The 26,614-nt window shown below is 44.5% G+C and overlaps 1 protein-coding gene across 1 annotated transcript in view; it reads right to left on the reverse strand.

Moving 5' to 3' along the window:
- NFIA (nuclear factor I A) overlaps positions 1 to 26,614 on the reverse strand; it is a 317,707-nt gene that overhangs the window by 77,662 nt on the left and 213,431 nt on the right. Inside the window, 2 exon segments of the mRNA XM_088447871.1 lie at positions 23,557 to 23,684; positions 25,147 to 25,264. Coding sequence (XP_088303997.1) covers positions 23,557 to 23,684; positions 25,147 to 25,264 — 246 coding nt within the window.

The following is a 26,614-nucleotide window of genomic DNA, read 5'->3' on the forward strand; positions in this document are numbered from 1 at the left end:
AACCAGTGACATCACTGAGAGTGCAACCTATCCATTCACTAGAACCCAGCAACATCACTGAGAATGCAGCCTATCCATTCACTGGGAGTCAGTGAAATCACTGAGAATGCAGGCTATCCATTCACTAGGAACCAGTGACATCACTGAGAGTGCAGCCTATCCATTCACTAGGAACCAGTGACATCACTGAGAGTGCAGCCTATCCATTCACTAGGAACCAGTGACATCACTGAGAGTGCAGCCTATCCATTCACTAGGAACCAATGACATCACTGAGAGTGCAAACTATCCATTCACTAGGAACCAGTGACATCACTGAGAGTGCAGGCTATCCACTCACTAGGAACCAGTGACATCTCTGAGAATGAGCCTAGCCATTCACTAGGAACCATTGACATCACTGTTGGAGCCACCTATCACTTCACTAGGAACCAGTGACATCACTGAGCATGCTATCCTGTGAATTCATCAGAAGCTAGTGACATCAGTGAGATGTAACAGAAAATGCAACTTATAAAGAATTCACTAGAAAATGAGCGGCAGTTTGTGACACTTTGTCCCTCTGTGAGGTCACTGGTTACTAGTTAATTGATAGGCTGCATTCTTATGAGTACTGTTTTGAGCTACAAAATAGCTGCCTACTAGAATGAGACACAGCCCGAATGTTAGCAATAGGGCTGAAAAATAACAGATTGCGAGGTCGGCGTAGTGCCTGGTACCTCCCAACGCTCCTTTGAGGGGACTTTCCCATAATCCTGACTGTCAGTGTTGGGAGGTGTATCCCGTTCATCATTATCATAGGTGTCTTTCTGCAGGTTGAGGTTGGGGGCAGCCAAACACTTTATTAACATGACAAATGCCTCAGGGGCACATGGCACACACCCACATGATGCGGCAGCCCCCACTCTGTGTGTCAGGACAATATTTGGAGGCATGGGGCGATGTGTACTGACCACCTCCAGCCGTACTCATAACAGTTACCAGCTGATAGGGTGCACTGGGTCAGTAGAGAGTTATTCCGGGGGCAACAATGAATTCTGGCCTTTATATTGTTACAGGATAATCACTGCACAACAGTCAAGGACTGAAAGAAAGGAGCATTTATATAAAGATCGCTTATCTCACATATCAATCAATTTAATGAAAGCTGATGACAATGCAGGACTGCTACTTTAAGTGATGCAAACAGGGAACAAAAAAAAAGAATTAATTAGTACTGACAAATATTCAATACGGCTTTTTTTAAGCAGCTGCTGTATATCTTTCAAAATGCAGTTACACTAATTACCTCATCCTAATTCTTCATTTTGCGTGTTATTAATAGCCCTGCGATTTATCACATAACACAAACAAATCAGCAGTTATTAATCACCTTGTAAATGTACAATCTTCCTTTTAGTATATATCCCCTACACCCTTTACTATTGAATACCAGTTTTATTGTTAACCTTACTCACAATATATGGTATACTTATAAGTGAAATACAGATATTAATTTGGGGAATAAAATGTAAAAAAAAATTAGTATATATAGCCTTCAAACTAACTCAGGGAAAAGTGAAATACTCAATTATTGCAAGAACCTTAATCTAACAATCTAATATGGAGAGCATGTCATGTGACATCACTGAGAGTGCAGCCTGTCTATTCACTAGGAACCAGTGACATCACCGAGAGCGCAGCCTGTCCATTCACTAGGAACCAGTGACATCACTGAGAGTTCAGTCTGTCCATTCACTAGGAACCAGTGACATCACCGAGAGCGCAGCCTGTCCATTCACTAGGAACCAGTGACATCACTGAGAGTTCAGTCTGTCCATTCACTAGGAACCAGTGACATCACTGAGAGCGCAGCCTGTCCATTCACTAGGAACCAGTGACATCACTGAGAGTGCAGCCTGTCCATTTGCTAGGAACCAGTGACATCACTGAGAATGCAGCCTGTCCATTCACTAGGAACCAGTGACATCACTGAGAATGCAGCCTGACCATTCAATAGGAACCAGTGACATCACTGAGAATGCCACCTATCCATTCACTAGGAACCAGTGACATCACTGAGAGTGCAGCCTGGCCATTCACTAGGAACCAGTGACATCACTGAGAGTGCAGCCTGTCCATTCACTAGGAACCAGTGACATCACTGAGAGTGCAGCCTGTCCATTTGCTAGGAACCAGTGACATCACTGAGAATGCAGCCTGTCCATTCACTAGGAACCAGTGACATCACTGAGAATGCAGCCTGACCATTCAATAGGAACCAGTGACATCACTGAGAATGCCACCTATCCATTCACTAGGAGCCAGTGACATAACTGAGAATGCAGCCTTTTCATTCACTAGGAGCCAGTGACATCACTGAGAGTGCAGCCTGGCCATTCACTAGGAACCAGTGACATCACTGAGAGTGCAGTCTGTCCATTCACTAGGAACCAGTGACATCACTGAGAGTGCAGCCTGTCCATTCACTAGGAACCAGTGACATCACAGAGTGCAGCCTGTCCATTCACTAGGAACCAGTGACATCACAGAGTGCAGAATGACCATTCACTAGGAACCAGTGACATCACAGAGTGCAGCTTGTTCATTCACTAGGAACCAGTGACATCACTGAGAGTACAGCCTACCCATTCACTAGGAACCAGTGAGATCACTGAGAGTACAGCCTACCCATTCACTAGGAGCCAGTGAGATCACTGAGAATGCAGCCAATCCATTCACTAGGAACCAGCGACATCAATAAAAATACAGTCTATGGACTTTGGCCCTCATTCAGAGGCGCTCGCAAGAAGCGAGCGCTTGTTCTGAATGAGGGCGGCCGCTTCTATTTTTAAGTGCAGCCTCCTGGTCGATAGCTAAGCTGTGGGTTACTACCCACAGCTTAGCGACCGACCAGGGTGATGGTCACGATGGTCAAGACCATCGCGACCATCGGGGCTTGCGACAAGACCCTAAGGTTGGGTCTCGGCAGCCGCAAGTCCCAGGGAGCTTCCTGCTCTGATCGAGCAGGAAGCTCCCCACTGACATCACTGCTGATGTCAGTGCGGCCGCCAACAAAACGGTAGGCGTTCCTTAAGGAATGCCTCAGTTTGTGAAACCACCCCCCCGACCACAAAACGGGGCGAGCTGTCGATCAACATCGACAGCCGGCCCTTTTGTAGTGAGCTCCGGAGAGAGAGAGTTTCTCTCTCACTCTGGGGCTTGCGCACACGCACTGCGGCCGCTGGGCGTGCGCAGGGCCTAACCATCGACCCGGTTGCGATCGCTCAGCGCTTGCGACCGGGTCTGAATGAGACCCTTTATACCAACGCAACTATTTTTGGGAATCTAATTGATCTTGAATACACAACACATCCGTCCCCTGAGACAACGTCAATAAACTGGTTTGTGTCATGTACGTGGCGTTAAAGTTAAACCTCAAGCAGCACCACTGAAACTTGTAGCGCGAGACCGAAACTTAAGTCAAACTGTTTCATGTTAACAGAAATTTCAAGTGACAGGAACAGAACACAGACTGGGGGGGGGGGAATACTAGAATTCCATGAGCAACATCTACTGTAAGGAAGGTATTATATACCGAGGTGCAAAAGACAAAAGGCATGCACACGAGCAAAAGGCAAAAAAAATGAAAAGATATACTTTCCAGAACTAAAATTGCTTGAACTGTGAAATCATGTAATGAACAATAGAAAAGGTCCCTGTCAGCAGGAATCACTGCTACGCAAAGTCAGCAACTTCTACCGAAACCTTATTACGGCCGTGTATTCGATTCTTCATCTCTACACCCTTTCCCTCGCAACAAATAAACCGGCCTGATCTCAGCCTGTTACTTAATGCAAGTCGCCTGTCATCTATCGCTAACTCCCATTCTTCTCCTTGAGAGTCATTTTTGCCACATAGGAGGAAAGGGAAGACCTGGCCTAACTCGGGTCTGAGATAGCAGCACGAATGCTTGCATTAGTCACTTGGGCTAGTTTTGGTCCTCCCCAAGCATAGTAATGTCTGGAGAATGCAGAGCTGGGACACACTGGGAGAGGGCAATATTTTGCACCTGTTTTTATTAGTACCCAGAAATTCTTTATTGTATGGACATATAACCCATTTTCCCTTGCAGAGGGCTGCACAGCAGAACCATGAACGCTGCAGAGGCGCGAGGCTTTTTTTTTAATTATTGAAAGTGGTCTTGCATTGGTGTGAATATCAATTTAATGTCACTTTCGTGCAGACTAGAAAAGAAAAAAAGACACTTATCTGGTCTATAATCCGAGCTACGGTATGAATATTTATAAGAAACTCCCACCCCGAAAGTAAAAACTCTAAGCTTTATCTCCCCCTCAGATCTTGCCGCTTAACAAAATAATAACAGACTACACTTTTTAAATTTACAAAAAAATATTCACCACCTCTATTTTTGGCAACATAAAGCTCATTTCACAGAGAAAATAAACGAAAATAGAGATTACGGGTCTGATTCTGAGATGGGCGCAGAAGAGTCCGCGGCTATTGGCGGTCGCTCGGCTGCGACTTTCTGCATCCGTACGTCCGAAAGTGCAAGGACTGAGACGCCCGCTGTCAGTGTCCGTAGACGCTAAAATACAGATTGGTGTGACTTTAGATGCACAATCGGTGGCAACAACGAAACTTGGCAGGTGCAGTTTCTCCATACATATATGGCCTCCTATCTCAGTGGTTAAGCATATGAGTACGAAATCAATTTCACCAATACACTGGTGACGCTGCCATAACATGACCATATCTCCATATGCGCGTTAAGCCACATCCCTCCATATGCGCGTTAAGCCACATCCCTCCATATGCGCGTTAAGCCATATCCCTCCATATGCGCGTTAAGCCACATCCCTTTTCCAAGACATTTCTGATAAAGTGGAAACCCTTCTGTGACCACACCTCACTGGGGCGTGTTGCGATTCACGGGGTGTGGCCTTATGGCACGCCCCCTCTTTGCATGCTGTCTCTCTGTATAGCAGGGTACCGGCAGGCGGAGCTGCTCAGCCAGTCTTTCAGGCAGCCGGGCTGACTCATCTGGCATTTGCCAAGACTTCCATAAGGCCAGTCCGACCCTGGAGAGATATGCCTATTGGCCTGAAATCCAGAACTACTCTCTCAGAGTGGCTCAACCATTATCTTACTACGCTCTAATGTGAGCTTAGGTGTCACTGGTATCTAAGTTTATAATATTTGCACACTAACACATGTCCTTGCGATAAACTAATGATAAAATTGCCACTTTCCTCAAAAGTAGGGATAAAAAATTACTTGGTACTGTACTTACTGTATGAAATGTTCACAGTGCAAACGGTTTACACTAGGGATGTGCAGGCTCAGATTAGTTCGGTTTTGCATGCCAGGTTCGGATTTTTTCCCTCCAAAAAACGGGACTCAGAAAGAGGCAAAACGTCATCTTTCATGGACAAACATCATCATTCCTAGACTTCATCTTTCATGGACAAACATCATCATTCCTGGACTTCATCTTTCATGGACAAACATCATCATTCCTGGACTTCATCTTTCATGGACAAACATCATCATTCCTAGACTTCATCTTTCATGGACAAACATCATCATTCCTAGACTTCATCTTTCATGGACAAACATCATCATTCCTGGACTTCATCTTTCATGGACAAACATCATCATTCCTGGACTTCATCTTTCATGGACAAACATCATCATTCCTAGACTTCATCTTTCATGGACAAACATCATCATTCCTGGACTTCATCTTTCATGGACAAACATCATCATTCCTGGACTTCATCTTTCATGGACAAACATCATCATTCCTAGACTTCATCTTTCATGGACAAACATCATCATTCCTAGACTTCATCTTTCATGGACAAACATCATCATTCCTGGACTTCATCTTTCATGGACAAACATCATCATTCCTGGACTTCATCTTTCATGGACAAACATCATCATTCCTAGACTTCATCTTTCATGGACAAACATCATCATTCCTGGACTTCATCTTTCATGGACAAACATCATCATTCCTGGACTTCATCTTTCATGGACAAACATCATCATTCCTAGACTTCATCTTTCATGGACAAACATCATCATTCCTAGACTTCATCTTTCATGGACAAACATCATCATTCCTAGACTTCATCTTTCATGGACAAACATCATCATTCCTAGACTTCATCTTTCATGGACAAACATCATCATTCCTAGACTTCATCTTTCATGGACAAACATCATCATTCCTAGACTTCATCTTTCATGGACAAACATCATCATTCCTAGACTTCATCTTTCATGGACAAACATCATCATTCCTAGACTTCATCTTTCATGGACAAACATCATCATTCCTGGACTTCATCTTTCATGGACAAACATCATCATTCCTGGACTTCATCTTTCATGGACAAACATCATCATTCCTAGACTTCATCTTTCATGGACAAACATCATCATTCCTGGACTTCATCTTTCATGGACAAACATCATCATTCCTGGACTTCCAGGAATGATGATGTTTGTCCATGAAAGATGACGTTTTGCCTCTTTCTGAGTCCCGTTTTTTGGAGGGAAAAAATCCGAACCTGGCGTGCAAAACCGAACTAATCTGAGCCTGCACATCCCTAGTTTACACTAATCTAACGTTTGTTTCTAAAAGAAGTTCTGCGGCTTTTAGCTCCCAATTGTGCTGTTGTAACGTTCACATAATCTCAGTAAATAAAATGTTTATTTAGCTCTCTGTGAACAACTGAGAGCATTGTAATAAGTACAGCACAGTAACCACATCTGGTTTAACCTACAGAATGAATTTAAATCAATCTGCCCCTGGGGACCTATTGACAAGATGGAGCCTGTCTCCCAGTGCATGTCACTAGGTAAAGTGGCTTACATACATGATAGCGTGTATCAGAAAAATATGTGCTGTGTTAAGTTTTACTCTCTGATTAATACAACGCTTAACAAACGGGACAGTGTCCGTCTAATTGCGTTAAATACTTATCTGGCGGGATTAGGAGCGAGCGTCTGCTTTCTGTCTGCTTCCCTGACAGCACTGTGACTGCACCCACCACTCTCCTGACTTCATTAGTGAACACGTAAACTTTCTTCCCCCCCTAAAAAACCTTTACCGCATAATGCAAAAATATTTTTTTGCTGTATGAGATAACGTATCTTGTGTTCTGACTAACGGGCTCTGCAAAATTTCCTACGTTTGGGTTAGACAAACACGAGCTAAATGTTTTACAGCCCCCTCCTGTCTCTGAGTGTCTCAGGGACGCTGCTATGGAAAGAAAGGAGATTGTTACAAGATGAAGTTAGTTGAGGCAATATGTACAGTAATTTGGCTCTGATACCGTCTATTGTTCTTTTGTAATGGAGAGACCTTAACGCGAATAAGTAGTAGCACAGCAATATTTATGTCGCTCACATACTGTACGTTTGTTGATAATGCATCACAGTCCTGAGAGAGCACCGTGAGACAGCCAAAAGGCCTAATGGGGCCTATTTATCATGAAATATTTGCGGCACATTCCCCGAAAACTGGTGGACACCTGCTAATAATAACTGATGTACTATGGGGGTTTGGTATAAAAGCTCTACATGAAAAAGATAGACAATGTCTAAATAGACCCCACGTGGTAGACAGTCAATAGGTCGAAGAGGACAAAATGTTGACACACAAAAAGTTGACATGGATGAAGATAGACAGGTACAAAAGGTCGCCACAAAAATGGTCGCCACAAAAATGGTTGACGCATGATTTTTTTTCTAACCCTGATCTTCACCCTAACCCTTACTGTCCCTTTGGTACCAAACCCTAACCCTCCATCCTGGTGCCTAAGCCTAACCGTCGGGGTAAATGCCTAGCCCTAACCGTTGCTTAACCCTCCGGTAAGTGACTTACCCTAACCGTTCTTCCTAGTGCCTAACCCTCCTTTTAGTGCCTTACCCAAACCGACCTTCCTAGTGCCTAACCCTAGCGCTCCAGTAAGTACCCAACCGTCCCTCCTAGTGCCTGACTCTAAACCTCCGGTAAGTGCCTAACCCAAACCATCCCTCCTAGCGCCTAACCCTAACCCTCCGGTAAGTACCTAACCGTCCCTCCTAGTGCCTAACTGTAAACCTCTGGTAAATGCCTAACCCTAACTGTCCCTCCTAGTGCCTAACCCTCCGGTAAGTGCCTAACCCTACGGTAAGTGCCAAACCTTAACCCTCTGGTAAGTGCCTAACCCTAACCCTTCAGTAAGTGCCTATCCATGCAGTAAGTGCCTATCCCTAGAAAAAAAAAACCAGTATGTGTTGACCATTTTTGTGTCGTACATTTCAGCATCAACCTTTGACCTGTTGACCTTTTGTACCTGTCTGTCTTCATCCATGTCGATCTTTTGTCCCTGTCAACCTATTGACTGTCTACCATGTGGTATCTATCTAGACACTGTCGACCTTTTTAATGTACATCTATTGACTGGAACCCCGTACTATGGAGAGACCCCGGCAGATATCTCCGATACCTGCTGTGGTTCCTCCCTTTCCGGCAGCAGCCGCAACCCCCATAGGACTCTAAAGGAGTTGCAATGCTGTCAGATTTGTCAAGCTCCAGAATACATTTGGCGCTTGTAGCTAATGCCATCTGAAGATGGCGTTAGCCGCTGTATCCTATAGGCTACGCTTCGTACAAATTACCGGCAGAGGGTTCCTTCCTTATAGTTTGGTGTTGGAATACAGTACAAGTGCTTGTTTATTTCTGTCCCTTTAAAAAAAATTCTAATCTGTAAAAAAAACCCCACTGCCATGTATCAATCACAACTGGTGTGGAGGGCAAGTGAGACCACTTTGCAATTAATTCGGCTCACTTCAAATATGTGAGGTTGTCCTGTCAACACCTCAGAAGTGAACAGTCGTTAATTAGATGTCAGAGATGGATATCTGTTTTTTTTTTATATATTAGATTTGCACAGTTCTTTCCCAATTTTATCATATTCCAGCGTGAACTCAGTAAATACTAACATGTGATTGACTGGTTACTCTAACCCACGACTTAACCACCTGCTCTTCCAGTAAGAATACAGTGAGTGCAAAACTCTTCTGGTCCCGCGTAACTCTAGATACAGGCACTTGTACAACCTGGAACTTTTAATAATCATTGTTTTGTTTTAGGGATGTCTCAATTTCTGGACAGTTGTCCCAACCTTGCCCACTTCCCTAGTGATGCTTCTTGGCGTCGATGATGCGATTTTCTGCAAACTGTATCATTATGGCCCTGCCTACCCTGCGCAATTCCAGTAATCACAGCGGTGGATGGCGTCCTGATGCGAATCTCACTTGCCCCTCCACTCCAAATAGTAGTCAAGCATGCTTATTTTATAGCCCACTACCTACTCTACGGATAATCACATAAAAGGCCAGAAACTGGCCCAACGGATTGTATAGAATTTAGCAGCAAAGATCGGGGGTCCTGGGCAGTTTTACCGTCTACCCTTCGCCTACACCCATTGGGGATAGTTATGTTGTGAGCTGCACCAAGGTTCAGGCTATGTATTTACTTAGTGCAGGAGGTTCCCAAACGTGGTCCTCAGGGCTCCCCAATAGTTCAGGTTTAATCCTGCATACACACACACCGATTTTTTGAACGATTATTGTTAAACGATATCGGTTAAAGATAATCGTTTGAAAAAATCGTTCACTTTCTGAGTCACACGATAAACGATCATCGTTCATGCGCATTCACGTTTGTAGTTCAGTCAGACTTGTCAACTCAACGATTTTCATTAAGTTAATATGCAGAAATCGTTTGTAGTTAAAAAAAATTGTTCAGTACACTTTAAAAAATCTGACAGATAATCTGACAGATAATCGTTCATAAAATTGTTGGTAACAAAATCATTGTGTATGTATGCAGCTTTAGCGATATCCATGGTTGAGCACAGGTGGTTAAATCAAATTGACTGAGGTACTAATTAAGTCACCTGTGGTCAAGCATGGATACCTCTAAAACCTGAACTGTTGGGGAGCCTTGAGGACCGCGTTTGGGAATCTCTGACATGGGGGTCTATTTACTAAGCTGTGGCAACTCCTAACTGCCATTTATCAAACAAAGCCTGTGACATGGCAGTTAGGAGCTAATTGGCTGGTACCTTATGGCCTAACACAGCTTAGTAAATAGACCCCTTAGTGCCTTATGCCCCAATGACATCAATCATGCTTTGTGAATTCTGATGAATATTCGTACAGACCACAAAATGGCTGCTTCCTAGGTGACTAGTACGCTTGAAAGCGGCATTACAAGTTGCCAATCTGTCAGTATGGACAAATCAGAACCCTTGCCTTTAGTTACAGAATGCAAGGTAAGTTATAGGGATATTATTAGTCCCTGAGGAGCTATAGTAACATATAAAACTACAGGGCCCTAAGGTGACTGCTTTTATACATATCACGCCGCTTCTCCCTAGCAATTTATAATAAGTGGTGCAGTATGCCTTGTAGTATACACATCTTCCTAAAGCATACTGAAGTTATGACATCAGATTTCACCGGAACTTGCTCCAAGACTCTGGAATCCTGGGTAAGACTCTGACCAGGGTCCTATCTGTGTGGAGTTTGTACAGTGTCTTGCAAAAGTATTCACCCCCCATTTGCATTTTTTCATGTTTTGTTGCTTCACAACCTGGAATTAAAATGGATTGTATGAAGGTGTGCATCATTTCATTCACAGAACATGCCTACAACTTTGAAGTTGTGTTTTTTTTTTTTAATATTGTGAATCAAACAACATTTAGGACAACATTACAGAAAACTTCAACGTGCGTAACTATTCACCCCCCTAAAGTCAGTACTTTGTCGAGCCACCTTTTGCGGCAATTACGGCTGCAAGTCGCTTTGGATAAGTCTCTATGAGCTTGCCACATCTTGCCCCTGGGATTTTTGCCCATTCCTCAAGGCAAAACTGCTCCAGCTCCTTCATGTTGGATGGTCTCTGCTTGTGAACAGCAACCTTCAAGTCTGACCACAGATTCCCAATTGGAGTGAGATCTGGGCTTTGACTAGGCCATTCCAACACCTTTAAATGTTTCCCCTTAAACCACTCGAGTGTTGCTTTAGCGGTATGCTTCTGGTCATTGTCCTGCTGGAAGGTGAACCTTCGTCCCAGTCTCAAATCACAGGCAGACTGACCCAGGTTTTGCTCAAGAATATCCCTGTATTTAGCACCATCCATGTTTCCCTCGACTCGAATCAGTTTCCCAGTCCCTGCTGCTGAAAAACATCCCCACAGCGTGATGCTGCCACCACCATGTGTCACTGTGGGGATGGTGTTCTTGGGGTGATGGGATGTGTTGGGTTTGCGTTTTCCTTGGTAGCCGGAAAGTAAAATTTTAGTCTCATCTGACCAGGGCACCTTCTTCAACATTTGGGGAGTCGCCCACATGCCTTTTGGCAAACTCAAATCGAGTCTTCTTATTTTTATCACTAAGTAATGGCTTTTTTCTGGCCACTCTTCCATAAAGCCCAGCTCTATGGAGTGTACGGCTTATTGTGGTCACATGCACAGATACACCAGTCTCTGCTGTGGAACTCTGAAGCTCCTTCAGGGTTACCTTTGGTCTCTGTGCTGCCTCTCTGATTAATGCCCTCCTTGCCCGGTCTATGAGTTTTGGTGGGCGGCCCTCTCTTGGCAGGTTTGTTGTGGTACCATGTTCTTTCCATATAATGGTGATGGAGTTGATGGTGCTCCGGGGGATCATCAAAGATTTGGAAATTTTTTTATAAGCCAACCCAGAATTGTACTTTTCAACAACTTTGTCCCTGACTTGTTTGGAGAGCTCCTTGGTCTTAATGGTTTGATGCCTCTTGCTTGGTGGTGTTGCAGCCTCTGGGGCCTTTCAGAAAAGGTGTGATTATACTGACAGATCATGTGACACTTAGATGTCACACAGGTGGACTTCATTTCACTAACTATGTGACTTCTGAAGGTAATTGGTTGTACCAGAACTTTTGAGGGGCTTCATAGCAAAGGGGGTGATTACATATGCACATGCCAATTTTTCAGAATTTTATTTATAAAGATTCTTTTTTATGTATATTTTTCTCATTTCACTTCACCAAATTAGACTACTTTGTGCAGATCCATCACATAAAATTCAGATGAAAAAAATAAATAAATTACAGGTTGCAATGTAACAAAAAAGGTAAGAAGCCAAGGGGGGTGAATACCTTTGCAAGGCACTGTATGTACCCCCATGTTTGTGTGGAGTCCTTCGGGTGCTCCGGTTTCCTCTTACAGTCCAAAGACATACTGGTAGGCTAAATGGCTGCTTTATGAAATTGCCCCTGTGTGTTCTGTATTCATGTGGCAGGGAATATTACCCATAGCAACCTATCAGCTTGTCCCTATCAGTTATAAACTGTACTAGATATCTGATAGCTACAAGAGGGTTCAATACACCCCCCCCACCACCCAAGTGTTCTCTGTAAAGCTCTGTGTAATATATAGGCGCTATATATTGAGGAATCGGTATGTAATACCGCAGTTCGAATCCCGGCAGCGTCATGCCGACAGAGGAAGAGATCCCGGCAGCGGCAGCCAGACAGCGCTGGAAATCCCAATCGTCCTCAGGTAAGTACTAACTAACCTAACCTACCCCCCTAACCCTCCATTAGGGGTGCCTAACCCTAAGTCCCCCCCAGAGCCCTAATCCTAACCTTCCCCCCCTGCGGCTGTCCGCTCGCGGCGCCCGGCATCCCTTCGATCGGGATGCCGGGTGCCGGTCTCCCGGCGTAGGGGTAAGGGCAGGAGTCTAGATTTTAGCCGCCTGTCATTTAACCCTAGCCGGGATTGAGGAGTCGGGAAGCCGGCGGTCGGTATTGCGGCCGTCGGCATCCTAAACGTATACCTATACTGATAATGCCTTATTGTTCTATAACTGTCCTGTGCTTCTGTCGGTGCGCACTGTATTCCGCAGAACACTGGGCGTAGAAGGGTAGAGGGTTTTTTGTTTTTTTTTAATTCTTGGGCCATTGAAACAAATGGGTTTTTCATAAACAGTTTCCATCTGTTTGTCCTTTGTATAAAGTCAGGGCTTTGTTTTTCTTCCTGTAGGGCTGCAAGCTGTCACTACGTACATGTGGTAGACGGGTGACGGGCTGTGCAGAAAGGTAGCATTCTGCAGGTAATCTCAAACCTTTCCTTCCTCCAGCTCTGCACACCCTCCTCATTTACAAATCCGCTCTATTTATTTACCCAGGTGCTACATGTGTGCATGGTGAGGTCATGGCGAGATACAGTTACATGGCTGGGTCGGCTGCAACATTCAAGCGCATGAAGCCCCCCCCCTCCTCCCTGGATTTGTTCTCTCTTCTTAAAACAGAGTTCATGCCTTCTCCTGCCTCAGTCCTTCCCTCACGCCATAATAGCGTCATAATGGAACCGTTGTGGATGACTGATTCAATGGCCTTCCCATCTCTGACAACACCGGCCTGAGAACCCTTCGTAGTAGAAATGTGCGAATTATCCCATAAATTCGTGATATCACCCGCGCTGGCAAACGGATGGGAAACAGCCATGTCTCGGATTGCGGAGAGGCTGTTTATTTTTCAGTGACCGCATAAACCGTTCTCCTGCTCCCTGGGCCGATGACTCATTTGACATCTGGACCATGTGAGAATAATACCACTAAGCAGTCATTATGAGACGCTCACATGATGAAACAGATACAGGTTTTTATTTATAGATAAAGAAGCCATCTAGCATTAATATCAACCGGTGTGACAGGGCAACAGGGATGAAATACGTTGAGGCGATAAACTGGCCGCCGGAACGTTCTGTGGGCAACGTTTAAGAAAATTGTGGCCTAACAAGGCCTGCTAAAAAAATAATAATTTTACAATAAAAATGAAGCACTGATGAGGTTATAGAAGGGAGATATATTTGCCCCAGGTTTCTGACCTATATGGATTTAAAACTCCAGGAAAATATGTTTGTGATTACATAAACAGGCTTGCTAGAGTTTTATGCTTTATTAAAAGCTAGTTAAGGGATCCTGGGGTTATGCATGGAGAATAAGGGCAGTCTCCATCCATTAGGCCCATTTTGGGTACACACCTGAACCATATATATAGTTCGTTGGAGCGACGAACGATATATCGATGGTGCATCGGTGGGTGTGTACACAACCTATATGTCTGTGAACGACGTCGCTTACAGACCTATCTGATTGACCCTGCAGCACAGCCGACGATGATATACCTAGCAGATATATAATTTAACTAGCTTTGTGTACAGCCGACCTGCCGACTGTGTGATATGTTGGCCGCAGCAGCCATTGAATATGACATCACAAGTGGGCGAACATATTGAAATGGCTCTGCTGGCCACACACATCGGGTGGACAATTGGTAAGTGTTTATGCCAGTGGTTCCCAGACTGTGCGGCGTGGCACCCTGGGGTGCCTCGGGACACTTGCAGGGGTGCCTCAGGTTGGTGGTCCAGCACCAAATCAAATTATTTACTGTCAATGTAATGTAAATATGTGGACAAACAGAAACACAAACCTGTCTATCACCACATAACTGAAACACAAACCTGTCTATCACCACATAACTGAGCCTAAGGATGACAGGTAAGCACAATTTACTTCACTTTACTACTTTACTACATTTCTGAATTTCTCAATAACAAACTTTTGGCACAGGGGTGCCATAAAAACATTGCTTATACTCTAGGGCGCCGTGATTCAATAAAGTTTGGGAACCACTGGTGTATGCACTTACCAATCGTATATAGGTCGGGGGCGTCGGCCAGGTTTGTACCCAGTTTAAAAGTTGGCCGATTAGTACTTCCACCTGTGAGGGGGCTGATATAAGGTGTCTCAGTTTCCTATTCACTCTCTCACTACCTGAGGAACAGGCAGCAGGCCTGCATAGAGACACTGTGATTACTGGCTGTGACTATTGTGCTTATACTACTGTTTTGTGGTAGGAATGTTAGGTCCCACTATTCTGGGAGAGGGAATCATTTTTGTCTAGTTAGAGGAGGACAGGTTAGTATGTTTTATTTATCTCTGTACGGCATAGTATAAATAGCTGCAGTTACTTGCACCAACGCCCTGGACTAGTGCGATATATACTCTGGCTGCTGTGTGAAAGTGCCTGCCTAACCCAGGAGATGGCATCTCTACACCGATCTTGCCACTATATATATATATATATATATACATATATAACTTGTATACACACAAATGACAATAAATCTTGCATTCTTAAGAATGAGATCCCCTATAATGCATAACTAGCAGATCCAGAATTTGAGAACATTATTACCTCACGCCTACAATCTATATTGCGCTGTAGGGTCAATGTTGAACACAAACAGCCGATGTTTTCAGTCTACACATGCATCCGCTGAAACCCGCAGAACAAATGTGGATGCAGAGAGAGGTAATTTCAGTGGGCATTCTGAGTGTCAACAGTGGGGTGACCAGCCAGACACGGGCAATCTCAGTCAGCGACTGCGGATTTTTCCACTGATTTTGGCGGTCATGTGCAGACAGACATGGAGGTCAAAACCGCAGGCGATGTGCAGCATTTTAAGCTCTGGCAAAACCGCCGTTTTGTAAATTGACTCAAATGTCTTATGTCAACAATGAGAATTGTCCTTAGTTGAAATTGCAATTACAATCTCGATACATCGTGAGTGGAGATTGGATAGTATAAATGCAGATGATTTCTGCAACCCTGAGTTTCAAAATGTTGTAATCATTTTATTCAGAATAAATAAAGGCTATTATTTCTGGAGGGCATATAAAAGTGCACATGTGGGTTTATTTACGCTTAACACACATTGGAAGACGATGAAAGCCACAATCGCCAAAAACATACTTCCCTTACAATTTTGCACAAAACCTTCAATCTCCCAGGTAATAAATTATTCCATAATAAAAACATGACAACAAAAGGCCACTTGTTCTCAAGAGGACGGAAGATACAAGGCAATAAGATATTTAACACCATTTTCTAGTGTCCACTCATGGGGGGAATTCAATTCAACGCGATGTTGAATAGTCGCGGGAGGGAGTTCCCGCAGCTATTCAATTCACTGCGCTGTTTGGGTGTGCTAAGGATTTCTTCTCGCACCGCCCTGGGGGTGCAAGGAGAAATCCGACCAAAGTGCCGGGCGTGTAGCTGTTTTACTGCTTAGCGCTGCACTAACAGCCGCGTGCCAGGCACTTTGGTCAGAGAATGCTGGTTAACACCCTTGTTAAGGCGCGATAAGCGGCATTCTCCTACCACAGAGATCCCGGCACTATTCAATTCGCGTTGACTTGAATTCCCTCCATGGAAACTTTCTTCCTTCTGAGAAGGCAAAAACATTTGACAGGAAAATTTTTCAAAAACATTTTGGTGATCAAGAAAACAATTTTTTCCACTACTGGACAACTTGAATTCATTGACTTGTAGATGCCTTACGACAATGTTTTAGTAGCTATATTGCTGCCTTCCTTCTGTTATAAGCAAATCTTCGTATCATCAAATAGATATTTATTTTTGTAGCCCAAAAAGACATAAAATGCCCAGATATTAACTGGAAAACTAAGGTAAAGCTTTTAGTAAACGTTGAAGGAGGGCAATAAACTAAGGAGATCTGAAGGTGGACAAACCTTTAAATTATCCAAAATGGGTAATATAGTAACTGAAGACAAATAACCTGGTGCGAGTGACTGAGATATAGACAGATTCATAGTACAGAGACACTTGCAGCGTGCGTGGACAATACAATGCTGTTCGATAAAAAACAAAATGACAAAGCCAAGGCAATATACACAGGGTATAACGGTTGTGTACTAACTCCAAAGGCGCAGCCAAAATAAAAAGGTAACATAAGCCGATCGCTTTTGCGTTTGTTTCACCAATGGACCGTGCGCTGCTAGTTCTTCCTTACCTGACATTTTCCTTATCCTCTTATGAACCTCTTCCATGGCCAATGTGAAATGCATTAGGAACGCCGAAATAAAATATTGGTGAGGCTTAAACCACAGATAGTGCTTCCATAGCAAGGCAATATTATGCTCATTTTACAATATACAATTGGAAACTTTATACATAGAGAGGTGATTGTAATGGGGGATAAGCAGGAACTGAGTTACGTTGAGAATGTAATGGGGGATAAGCAGGAACTGAGTACACGCGAGAATGTAATGGAGGATAGGCAGGAACTGAGTACAGACGAGAATGTAATGGAGGATAGGCAGGAACTGAGTACAGGCGAGAATGTAATGGAGGATAGGCAGGAACTGAGTACAGGCGAGAATGTAATGGAGGATAGGCAGGAACTGAGAACCAGCGAGAATGTAATGGAGGATAGGCAGGAACTGAGTACACGCGAGAATGTAATGGAGGATAGGCAGGAACTGAGTACCAGAGACAATGTAATGGGGGACAGGCAGGAACTGAGTACCAGCGAGAATGTAATGGAAGATAGGCAGGAACTGAGTAGCAGCAAGAATGTAAAGGGGAATAGGCAGGAACTGAGTACCAGTGAGAATGTAATGGGGATAGGCAGGAACTGAGTACCAGAGAGAATGTAAAGGGGGATAGGGAGGAACTGAGTACAAGTGTGAATGTAATGGGGGATAGGCAGGAACTGAGTACCAGAGAGAATGTAAAGGATGATAGGCAGGAACTGAGTACCAGAAAGAATGTAATGGGGGATAGGCAGGAACTGAGTACCAGAGAGAATGTAATGGGGGATAGGCAGGAACTGAGTACCAAAGAGAATGTAAAGGGGGATGGGCAGGAACTGAGTACCAGCGAGAATGTAATGGAGGATAGGCAGGAACTGAGTACCAGCGAGAATGTAATGGGGATAGGCAGGAACTGAGGAGCTCATTCAGACCTGCTCGCAAGATGCGTTCACTTGCATCCTGCGTATGAAAATACAGCGCAAGCCCAGCAAAGCAGGTGATCGCACAGCAAGGCATTAGCATGCCCACTATGTCTTGGCGAGCAATCACTTTGTGTATGCAGATGCCCACAAGCCATTCATAAGACACCCACTTGTGCACGTCATCTCCTGGAAGTGCATGAAACCATTTGTACATCGAGCACCATCGGATGCGATCGCAGCACTTGAGGTTGACTATACCCTTCCGCAAGCACTGCGATCACTTCAGTACGAAATACAACTAAGTGACGTGTTCTATGATACTGCCTGTTAATTATGCACGCCTCTGAAATGGCGTTGTGACACTCAGGCACACCTGTGTTTGCACCTCCACTCCCCCATTTCTACTGGACTGCCCCTGTCACCACCCACAAACGGCTTCTCCTGTCACTCACTCTGCTGGGCTGTCTATGCGCAACGAGCGATCGCTTCCCGAGCGTTTGCATTGGTTCGCGCATGTGCATTGTAGTTTGCAAATATCGTCCAGCTATGAGCGATAGCATCCTAGCGAGCGAGTCTGAATCAGCTCCTGAGTACCATCGAGAATGTAATGGGGGATAGGCAGGAACTAAGTACCATCGAGAATGTAATGGGGGACAGGCAGGAACTGAGAACCAGCGAGAACGCAAAGGGGGATAGGCAGGAACTGAGTACCAGTGAGAATGTAATGGAGGATAGGCAGGAACTGAGTACCAGTGAGAATGTAATGGGGATAGGTAGGAACTGAGTACAAGTGAGAATGTAATGGGGATAGGCAGGAACTGAGTACCAGAGAGAATGTAATGGATGATAGGCAGGAACTGAGTACCAGAAAGAATGTAATGGGGGATAGGCAAGAACTGAGTACCAGAGAGAATGTAATGGGGGATAGGCAGAAACTGAGTACTAGAGAGAATGTCATGGGGGATAGGCATGAGCTGAGTAACAGAGAGAATGTAAAGAAGGATAGGCAGCAACTGAGTACCAGTGAGAATGTAATGGGGATAGGCAGGAACTGAGTACCACAGAGAATGTAAAGGGGGATAGGGGGGAACTGAGTACAAGTGTGAATGTAATGGGGGATAGGCAGGAACTGAGTACCAGAGAGAATGTAAAGGATGATAGGCAGGAACTGAGTACCTGAAAGAATGTAATGGGGGATAGGCAGGAACTGAGTACTAGAGAGAATGTAATGGGGGATAGGCAGGAACTGAGTACCAAAGAGAATGTAATGGGGGATAGGCAGAAACTGAGTACCAGAGAGAATGTAAAGGGGGATAGGCAGGAACTGAGTACCAGAAAGAATGTAATGGGGGATAGGCAGGAACTGAGTACCAGAGAGAATGTAAAGGGGGATAGGCAGGAACTGAGTACAAGTGAGAATGTAATGGGGATAGGCAGGAACTGAGTACCAGAGAGAATGTAATGGATGATAGGCAGGAACTGAGTACTAGAAAGAATGTAATGGGGGATAGGCATGAACCGAGTACTAGAGAGAATGTAATGGGGGATAGGCAGGAACTGAGTACTAGAGAGAATGTAATGGGGGATAGGCAGGAACTGGGTACCAGAGAGAATGTAAAGGCGGATAGGCAGGAACTGAGTACCAGTGAGAATGTAATGGGGATAGGCAGGAACTGAGTACCAAAGAGAATGTAAACGGGGATAGGGAGGAACTGAGTACAAGTGAGAATGTAATGGGGGATAGGCAGGAACTGAGTACCAAAGAGAATGTAATGGGGGATAGACAGAAACTGAGTACCAGAGAGAATGTAAAGGGGGATAGGCAGGAATTGAGTACCAGAAATAATGTAATGGGGGATAGGCAGGAACTGAGTACCAGAGAGAATGTAAAGGGGGATAGGGAGGAACTGAGTACAAGTGTGAATGTAATGGGGGATAGGCAGGAACTGAGTACCAGAGAGAATGTAAAGGATGATAGGCAGGAACTGAGTACCAAAGAGAATGTAAACGGGGATAGGGAGGAACTGAGTACAAGTGAGAATGTAATGGGGGATAGGCAGGAACTGAGTACCAAAGAGAATGTAATGGGGGATAGACAGAAACTGAGTACCAGAGAGAATGTAAAGGGGGATAGGCAGGAATTGAGTACCAGAAAGAATGTAATGGGGGATAGGCAGGAACTGAGTACCAGAGAGAATGTAAAGGAGGATAGGCAGGAACTGAGTACAAGTGAGAATGTAATGGGGATAGGCAGGAACTGAGTACGAGAGAATGTAATGGGGGATAGGCAGGAACTGAGTACTAGAGAGAATGTAATGTGGGATAGGCAGGAACTGAGTACCAGAAAGAATGTAATGGGGGATAGGCAGGAACTGAGTACTAGAGAGAATGTAATGGGGGATAGGCAGGAACTGGGTACCAGAGAGAATGTAAAGGCGGATAGGCAGAAACTGAGTACCAGTGAGAATGTAATGGGGATAGGCAGGAACTGAGTACCAAAGAGAATGTAAACGGGGATAGGGAGGAACTGAGTACCAGAGAGAATGTAAAGGATGATAGGCAGGAACTGAGTACCAGAAAGAATGTAATGGGGATAGGCAGGAACTGAGTACTAGAGAGAATGTAATGGGGGATAGGCAGGAACTGAGTACCAGCGAGAATGTAAAGGGGGATAGGCAGGAACTGAGTACAAGTGAGAATGTAATGGGGATAGGCAGGAACTGAGTACCAGAGAGAATATAAAGGATGATAGGCAGGAACTGAGTACCAGAAATAATGTAATGGGGGATAGGCAGGAACTGAGTACTAGAGAGAATGTAATGGGGGATAGGCAGGAACTGAGTACCAGAGAGAATGTAAAGGGGGATAGGCAGGAACTGAGTACCAGTGAGAATGTAATGGGGATAGGCAGGAACTGAGTACCAGAGAGAATGTAAAGGGGGATAGGCAGGAACTGAGTACCAGAAAGAATGTAATGGCGGATAGGCAGGAACTGAGAACCAGCGAGAATGTAAAGGGGGATAGGCAGGAACTGAGTACCACTGACAAAATATTAAGAGGAACTGGGATTCCATAACAAAATTTGCAGTTGTTTTAAAAGTTAGCACAATTGTGGATGCACATTTCTGCTTGAACCTCTATTAGCTGCGAGCAGAAGTCAGCTTCAGGGGAAGATGCATTAAACCTTGGAGAGAGATAAAGTGGAGAGAGATAAAATACCAACCAATCAGCTCATAGCAGTCGTTTTATAGGCTGTGTTTAAAAAATTTCCAGGTAGGAGCTGATAGGTTGGTACTTTATCTCTCTCCAAGGTTTGATATATCTCCCCCACAGAGACACAGCCTACCAAGCTGCCGTAAGCCGTTCTGGCAGCAGCTCACGGGTGAAGTGAATCAGCCCTTAGGGGCTGCGAGCTGCCACCGCAAAGGTTTCCACCAGCTTCTTGGGATGTGTCTCTCCAGACATTTCTGCTCATAGCCTATGAAGGTGAGAACAGAAAGCAGCTTCCGCAATTGCGCTTATGTGTGTAGCACCTTCTTGTGGCAGCAGCTTGCGTCTAAGTGAATCTCCCCGTAGGATTGATTGTTTGACTTGTACAATTCAGCAGTGTCTGTGATTCTTTGTCCGTTGCCAAACCACAAGAGGCTGGTGAGGAATGATGGGAGGTGTAGTTCCACAGCAGACAGAGTCACATGTTGCCTATCTCTGTATTAGGCATTTTTTTAAAGGTACGTTAAAATTATAGTATTGTACAAAAATTAGGCCAAATGCCTCTTACTTTATTTTTCCTAAATAAATCACTCCACATATTCAGGAGATCTTAATGGTACGATGGGTGCGGCAGAGACAGGCCACGTTATTCATTTTTTTTTATCTCAAAGAAGAAGAATAGATGAATGATTACAAAGTACACAGGACCTGATTCAGACCCGGACGCTATGCTGCACTCGCTCGCATTGAGCGATTTTTAGCAATCTGCGCATGAGTCGCAATGCGTGTGCGCGAACCAGTCATTGCGATGGGAAAGTGCTCGCCCGTAGCCCGCAGTCGGGCTGCTATTTTGAGTGACAGACAGTGCCGTTTGTGGGTGGTTACAGGGGAAGGTGCTTGTAAACGGGGGTGTGGATGTGCAAACGCAGGCGTGCCCGACCGCCAGAACGGCGTTTAATGGGTGTGCATAATTAGCAAAGTAGCGTCATTACACACGTGGCTGGGTTGTATTTTAGCCAGAACTGCTCGCAATGTTGTGGTGGGAAAAGGCTACCACAAGCGCTGCGAGCAGCTCCGATGGCTCTCGATGTTCCCGATTAATCCTACAACAGCCGGCGAAAACGTGTGTTGCAAGTAGCAAAGGGGCGTCTTTATACAGGTGCGAGCGCATAGTGCTGCCGCTCGCTATTACTTAGTGGGCGGCTTTATGCGACACAGTGCGAGCACATGATTCTAATAGCCGGCCCCTTTTAGCCAGCGAGCGGACGCAAATAGCATCCGGGTCTGAATCAGGTCCACAGTACGGAAGCTTTTTAAAGTATTAGACGTACTGCTTTACACAATACTCTCTCAGATTATAGAGAGGAAAAGTCTCCTGATAAAGTTCTGCTACACAGAAATCTCACTCATGGTCCATTGATATTGCTGGGAGTGATTCCCACTTAGGTCAGGGCATGACTTAATTGTAAATAAAAATGTAGTGAAATATATCATCTCCAGGTTGAACCACACGCCACTAATTGTTTCTTTCAAAACACACAAATATGCAAAGTGTGCTCTCCTGTGGGGTGTATTCAAGCACAACCAGGGTCGACAAACTACCATGCTGTGATACCATAAAGCACAACAAGGGTCTTTTACGATTGGTGAAATCCACAACCAGGGTCGACAAACTACCATGCTGTGATACAAGTAAGCACAATGAGGGGTCACTTACGATTGGGCGGTTGGAAATCCGTGCTCATTGTTTTGCCTCTCTGACCCACATTTGCATTTCTGTAGTTACGTCTTGGTGTGTCTATTTGATCTGTTAGTGTTCTACGTCACATTATGTGACAAACGTGGTAGTGGTTTTAACAAAGTGGTGTCACAGTTACATGGCCCCTCAGGCATTATTATTTTTATGGTGATATATTTCTTTTTTTTAAACGGCAAATACATTGGTTTACAGATATCCATTGGTTCACAGTTATACAACACTGTAATGCCAAAATTATGGTGTTTGTGATATTTCGCCCCTTCTGCCAGGGAAAATGCTCTAAGATGCTGGCAAATTAGGGAACACTATCAGAAGGGTCCCATCTCCGCCCATTCACTTGTGTGTGACGAAATCTTGTTTTGATCACATCGGATAAACCAAGAACAAAATAACTGCTCCATTGCAGAGAGCAGAATCCTACTGCAAAAATCAGCAGCCCTGCAATATCTGGTGCCGTTAGGCGTGACACCACAACTGTACAAAGGGACTCTGCACCACATAACACATTTTTTCGTGTGTCGTAAATGACCTCAATGACTTCTAGACACACGTTTCAACAATTAGAACCCAGGACATTTTCATAAACCGCGGTGAACAGGCGTAACCTTCGCGCTATTCCATATCGAACGTCACTAGAAACGGCACATTGTGTGTGGACAGCTGTATCATAGAGTGACCGCTGTGCTGCAAACGCCAAAACATTGCATCTCATTACCTGGCTCCACATCGTGCCACCCGCTGGACTGACTGCCGCTTCCTGGCGAACGCCCCTGGTTCGTGTAAAATGGCTCCTCACCGGGACTGTCCATCTCATCCTCCACAGACTTCAGGCGCTTCGTAGAACTTGCAGAAAAGGAGAAAGAGTAAATGACATATTACAATCAGAGGCTTGGGCATATCAGTGACATTCAATATGCACTACTTTTTCCTTGCTGTATACCTGTTGACTCACTACTAATATACCCTTTATTTGCCTGTACATGACCATAGTGGATATGTATCAAGCCTTGGAGAGAGATATACTGTGAAGAAGTTTCCCAAAGCATCCAATCAGCTTCCAACTCTCATATATCTAGCACAGTCCATCAAATGACAGTTGAAAGCTGATTGGTTGCTTTGTCATTTTATTTCTCTCCAAGGGGCCCATTAATCAAAGTGTATTTGAGGTAAAATCCCCGAAAACACCCATTGTCGTGGGGTTTACCTCAAATACTAAGTATCCCCCGGATGTATTAAGGGGGAACCACAGCAGGTATCTCCGATACCTGTTGTGATCCCTCCATTGCCGCTGGCAGCCGCCTCCCCCATAGGTTTCTATGGGGGATGTGATGCTGCCAAATGTACCAATATCCAGAATGCGATGCATTCCAGATATTGGCCCCGGCAGATAACGCCATCTGAAGGTGGCGTTAGCCGCTGTAGCCTATGGGATACACCGCGTCCTATTAGCCGTCAGAGGAAGCCGCCGGAACCCTCCCTGGCTATGGCGGATGTGCAGTCCACGGGACTGCGCATGCACACCACCCCCTGCACTGGCCGGCCACTCTCTGAAGACATCGCAGGGTCGGGCTCCGACCCCGTGTCCCCGATGATACATCCGGCCTAAGAGATCGCTTTTTGCAATGTGATCAGGGGCGTTACTGGCATGCCCTGATCGCATTGTACAAGCGATCAATGATAAATGGGCCCCCAAAGCTTGATACATATCCCCCATAGTTGGTTTGGCGAGCAGAAGACAAGTTACGCAGCTGTAGCTACTTATTCTCCAAGTTAAAATTAAACAGAAACAAAACACCCAGTGGAAAAATGATCATGAGAAAAGTGTATGACGCCCAGCTGGCATATCACCTAATATGTTTTGATCAAAGCATAAATCAGACATGGGAGTACACTTATCAAGAACAGCCTCACATAGCATAGGATCATTTTGTGTGCTGCAGCCCCGCACACATAAGGTTACAATTAAGTTTACTGCAGCAACAAATCCCAGATAAACAGAGCTCAGAGAGGCATTGCAAAGACTCTCTGCTCACTATACCATGTACAATGTGACTGGGGTTGTCATGGTAGTCACATGACACCATGATAACTAGACAGAATTATTAATAAAAAAAGAGGTATGAAAGAAACAAACCAAGGAAAAATGGTAACAACTAAGCTTATATCCTATAGAGCCTGTCATTGTGCTTTATGGAAGAAAAAAAAATATTTATTTTCATGGAATTGCTGCTTTAAGGGATAATATTTAGAAACACTATATACAATACATGAATTTATCTACACGATATGGACATGTAATTGTTACCTGGTGGAGGACGTGCTGGGAAGTGATCTCCTCATTGCTCCAGGACTCATGCTGTAGTATGAAGAACTGTCCATGTCTGAAAGGGGGAAATTAGGACCCGTTCCTGCGGCTATGGGTGCTGGAAAACAAAATAAAACTTTAGTTTATTATTGCTTTTTTTACATTTCTTACCAAACACCACTAAGCTTCACAATGATCATAAAACGAATGACATTAGAGTTCACCTGTCACCTGCACACACTGTAAGCAGCCATTTTGTCGGTGATCCAACACTCACAGGAATAAAAGCTGCCTATTGACTTTCTACAGTGAAAGCAGACATTTTGTTGCTGGCCCAACACTCGCTGGAATGAAGCCTATTAACCTTCTACAGTGGAAGCAGCCTTTTTTTGTGGCTGGCCCTACACACTCACAGATATGAAGCCTATCAACTCACTACAGTGGAAGCAGCCATTTTGTGTCTGACCCAACACTTACAGGAAAGAAGCCTATTGAGTGACTACAGATATAGTGGAGGCAGGTATTTTTTCTTGGGGTGAATCAGTGACATTACTGGGACACTTCACTGGTTTCCAAATAAGTGCAAATGTAATTTGTTTTGCATGCAGGGAAAATACTGTGAATGTAGTATACAAATACAGGATAGCTTTATTTGTGTGTAATTTGTAAGGCGCTGTGGAACACTTGTGGCACCATATAAATAAAGGATAATTATAATAATACTGCGATTTACAGTTTAGCCAGGCCATGCCACCTCACAACTATAAAATCTGTCTACAAATTTCCAATTTGTCTCCTGAAGTACAACATGGGTTTACAAAGGCACAGGGCTGCCCCTTCTAGCTGGATTCCCTATTAACGCTACACAAGCGCATGCACGTATTGTATTTCATGTAATTCCGATAAGCTTACCATACTGCACAAATCGTATCTGCACAATGTTATTTTAGTAATTACAAGCTTCTGGTTTATAGGACGCAATATTTATTATATAGCGTTGATACAAATATAATCTGTCATAAATAATCACATTATTTTAATAACTGACAGAGGGGGTTTGTCGCTCTTTTACAATTACTCAAACAGGCGACAAAATTAAAGACTAAAGTAAAAATGCCCACAATTGCTGTGTGTGTGTGCGTCTATGTCAGCCTGCACTTCCGGTAAACACCATGTTCAAATCTATCAGATGTCAATCAGACAGGGCTACATACAATATGATTGGCTCATGGACAGTGGGCCTGATTCCCAGCCGGACGCTCTTTAAGAGCGCTCGCTCTGAATCAGGGCGTTTTTTTTTTATTTTGTGGTGTGGCCTCCTGGCTGCTCGCTAAGCTGTGGGTGACCACCCACAGCTTTTGCGGACGGTCAGGTGATGGTTGCGACCATCGGGGCTTGCGACGAGACCCTTGTAGTAGGGTCTCGTCCGTCATTCCTGCTAACAGAGCAGGAAGCTCTCCACTGACAT

This window comes from Taudactylus pleione, unplaced genomic scaffold, assembly GCF_031769625.1.
Source record: "Taudactylus pleione unplaced genomic scaffold, aTauple2 ptg000442l, whole genome shotgun sequence".
Taxonomy (NCBI): Eukaryota; Metazoa; Chordata; class Amphibia; order Anura; family Myobatrachidae; genus Taudactylus; species Taudactylus pleione.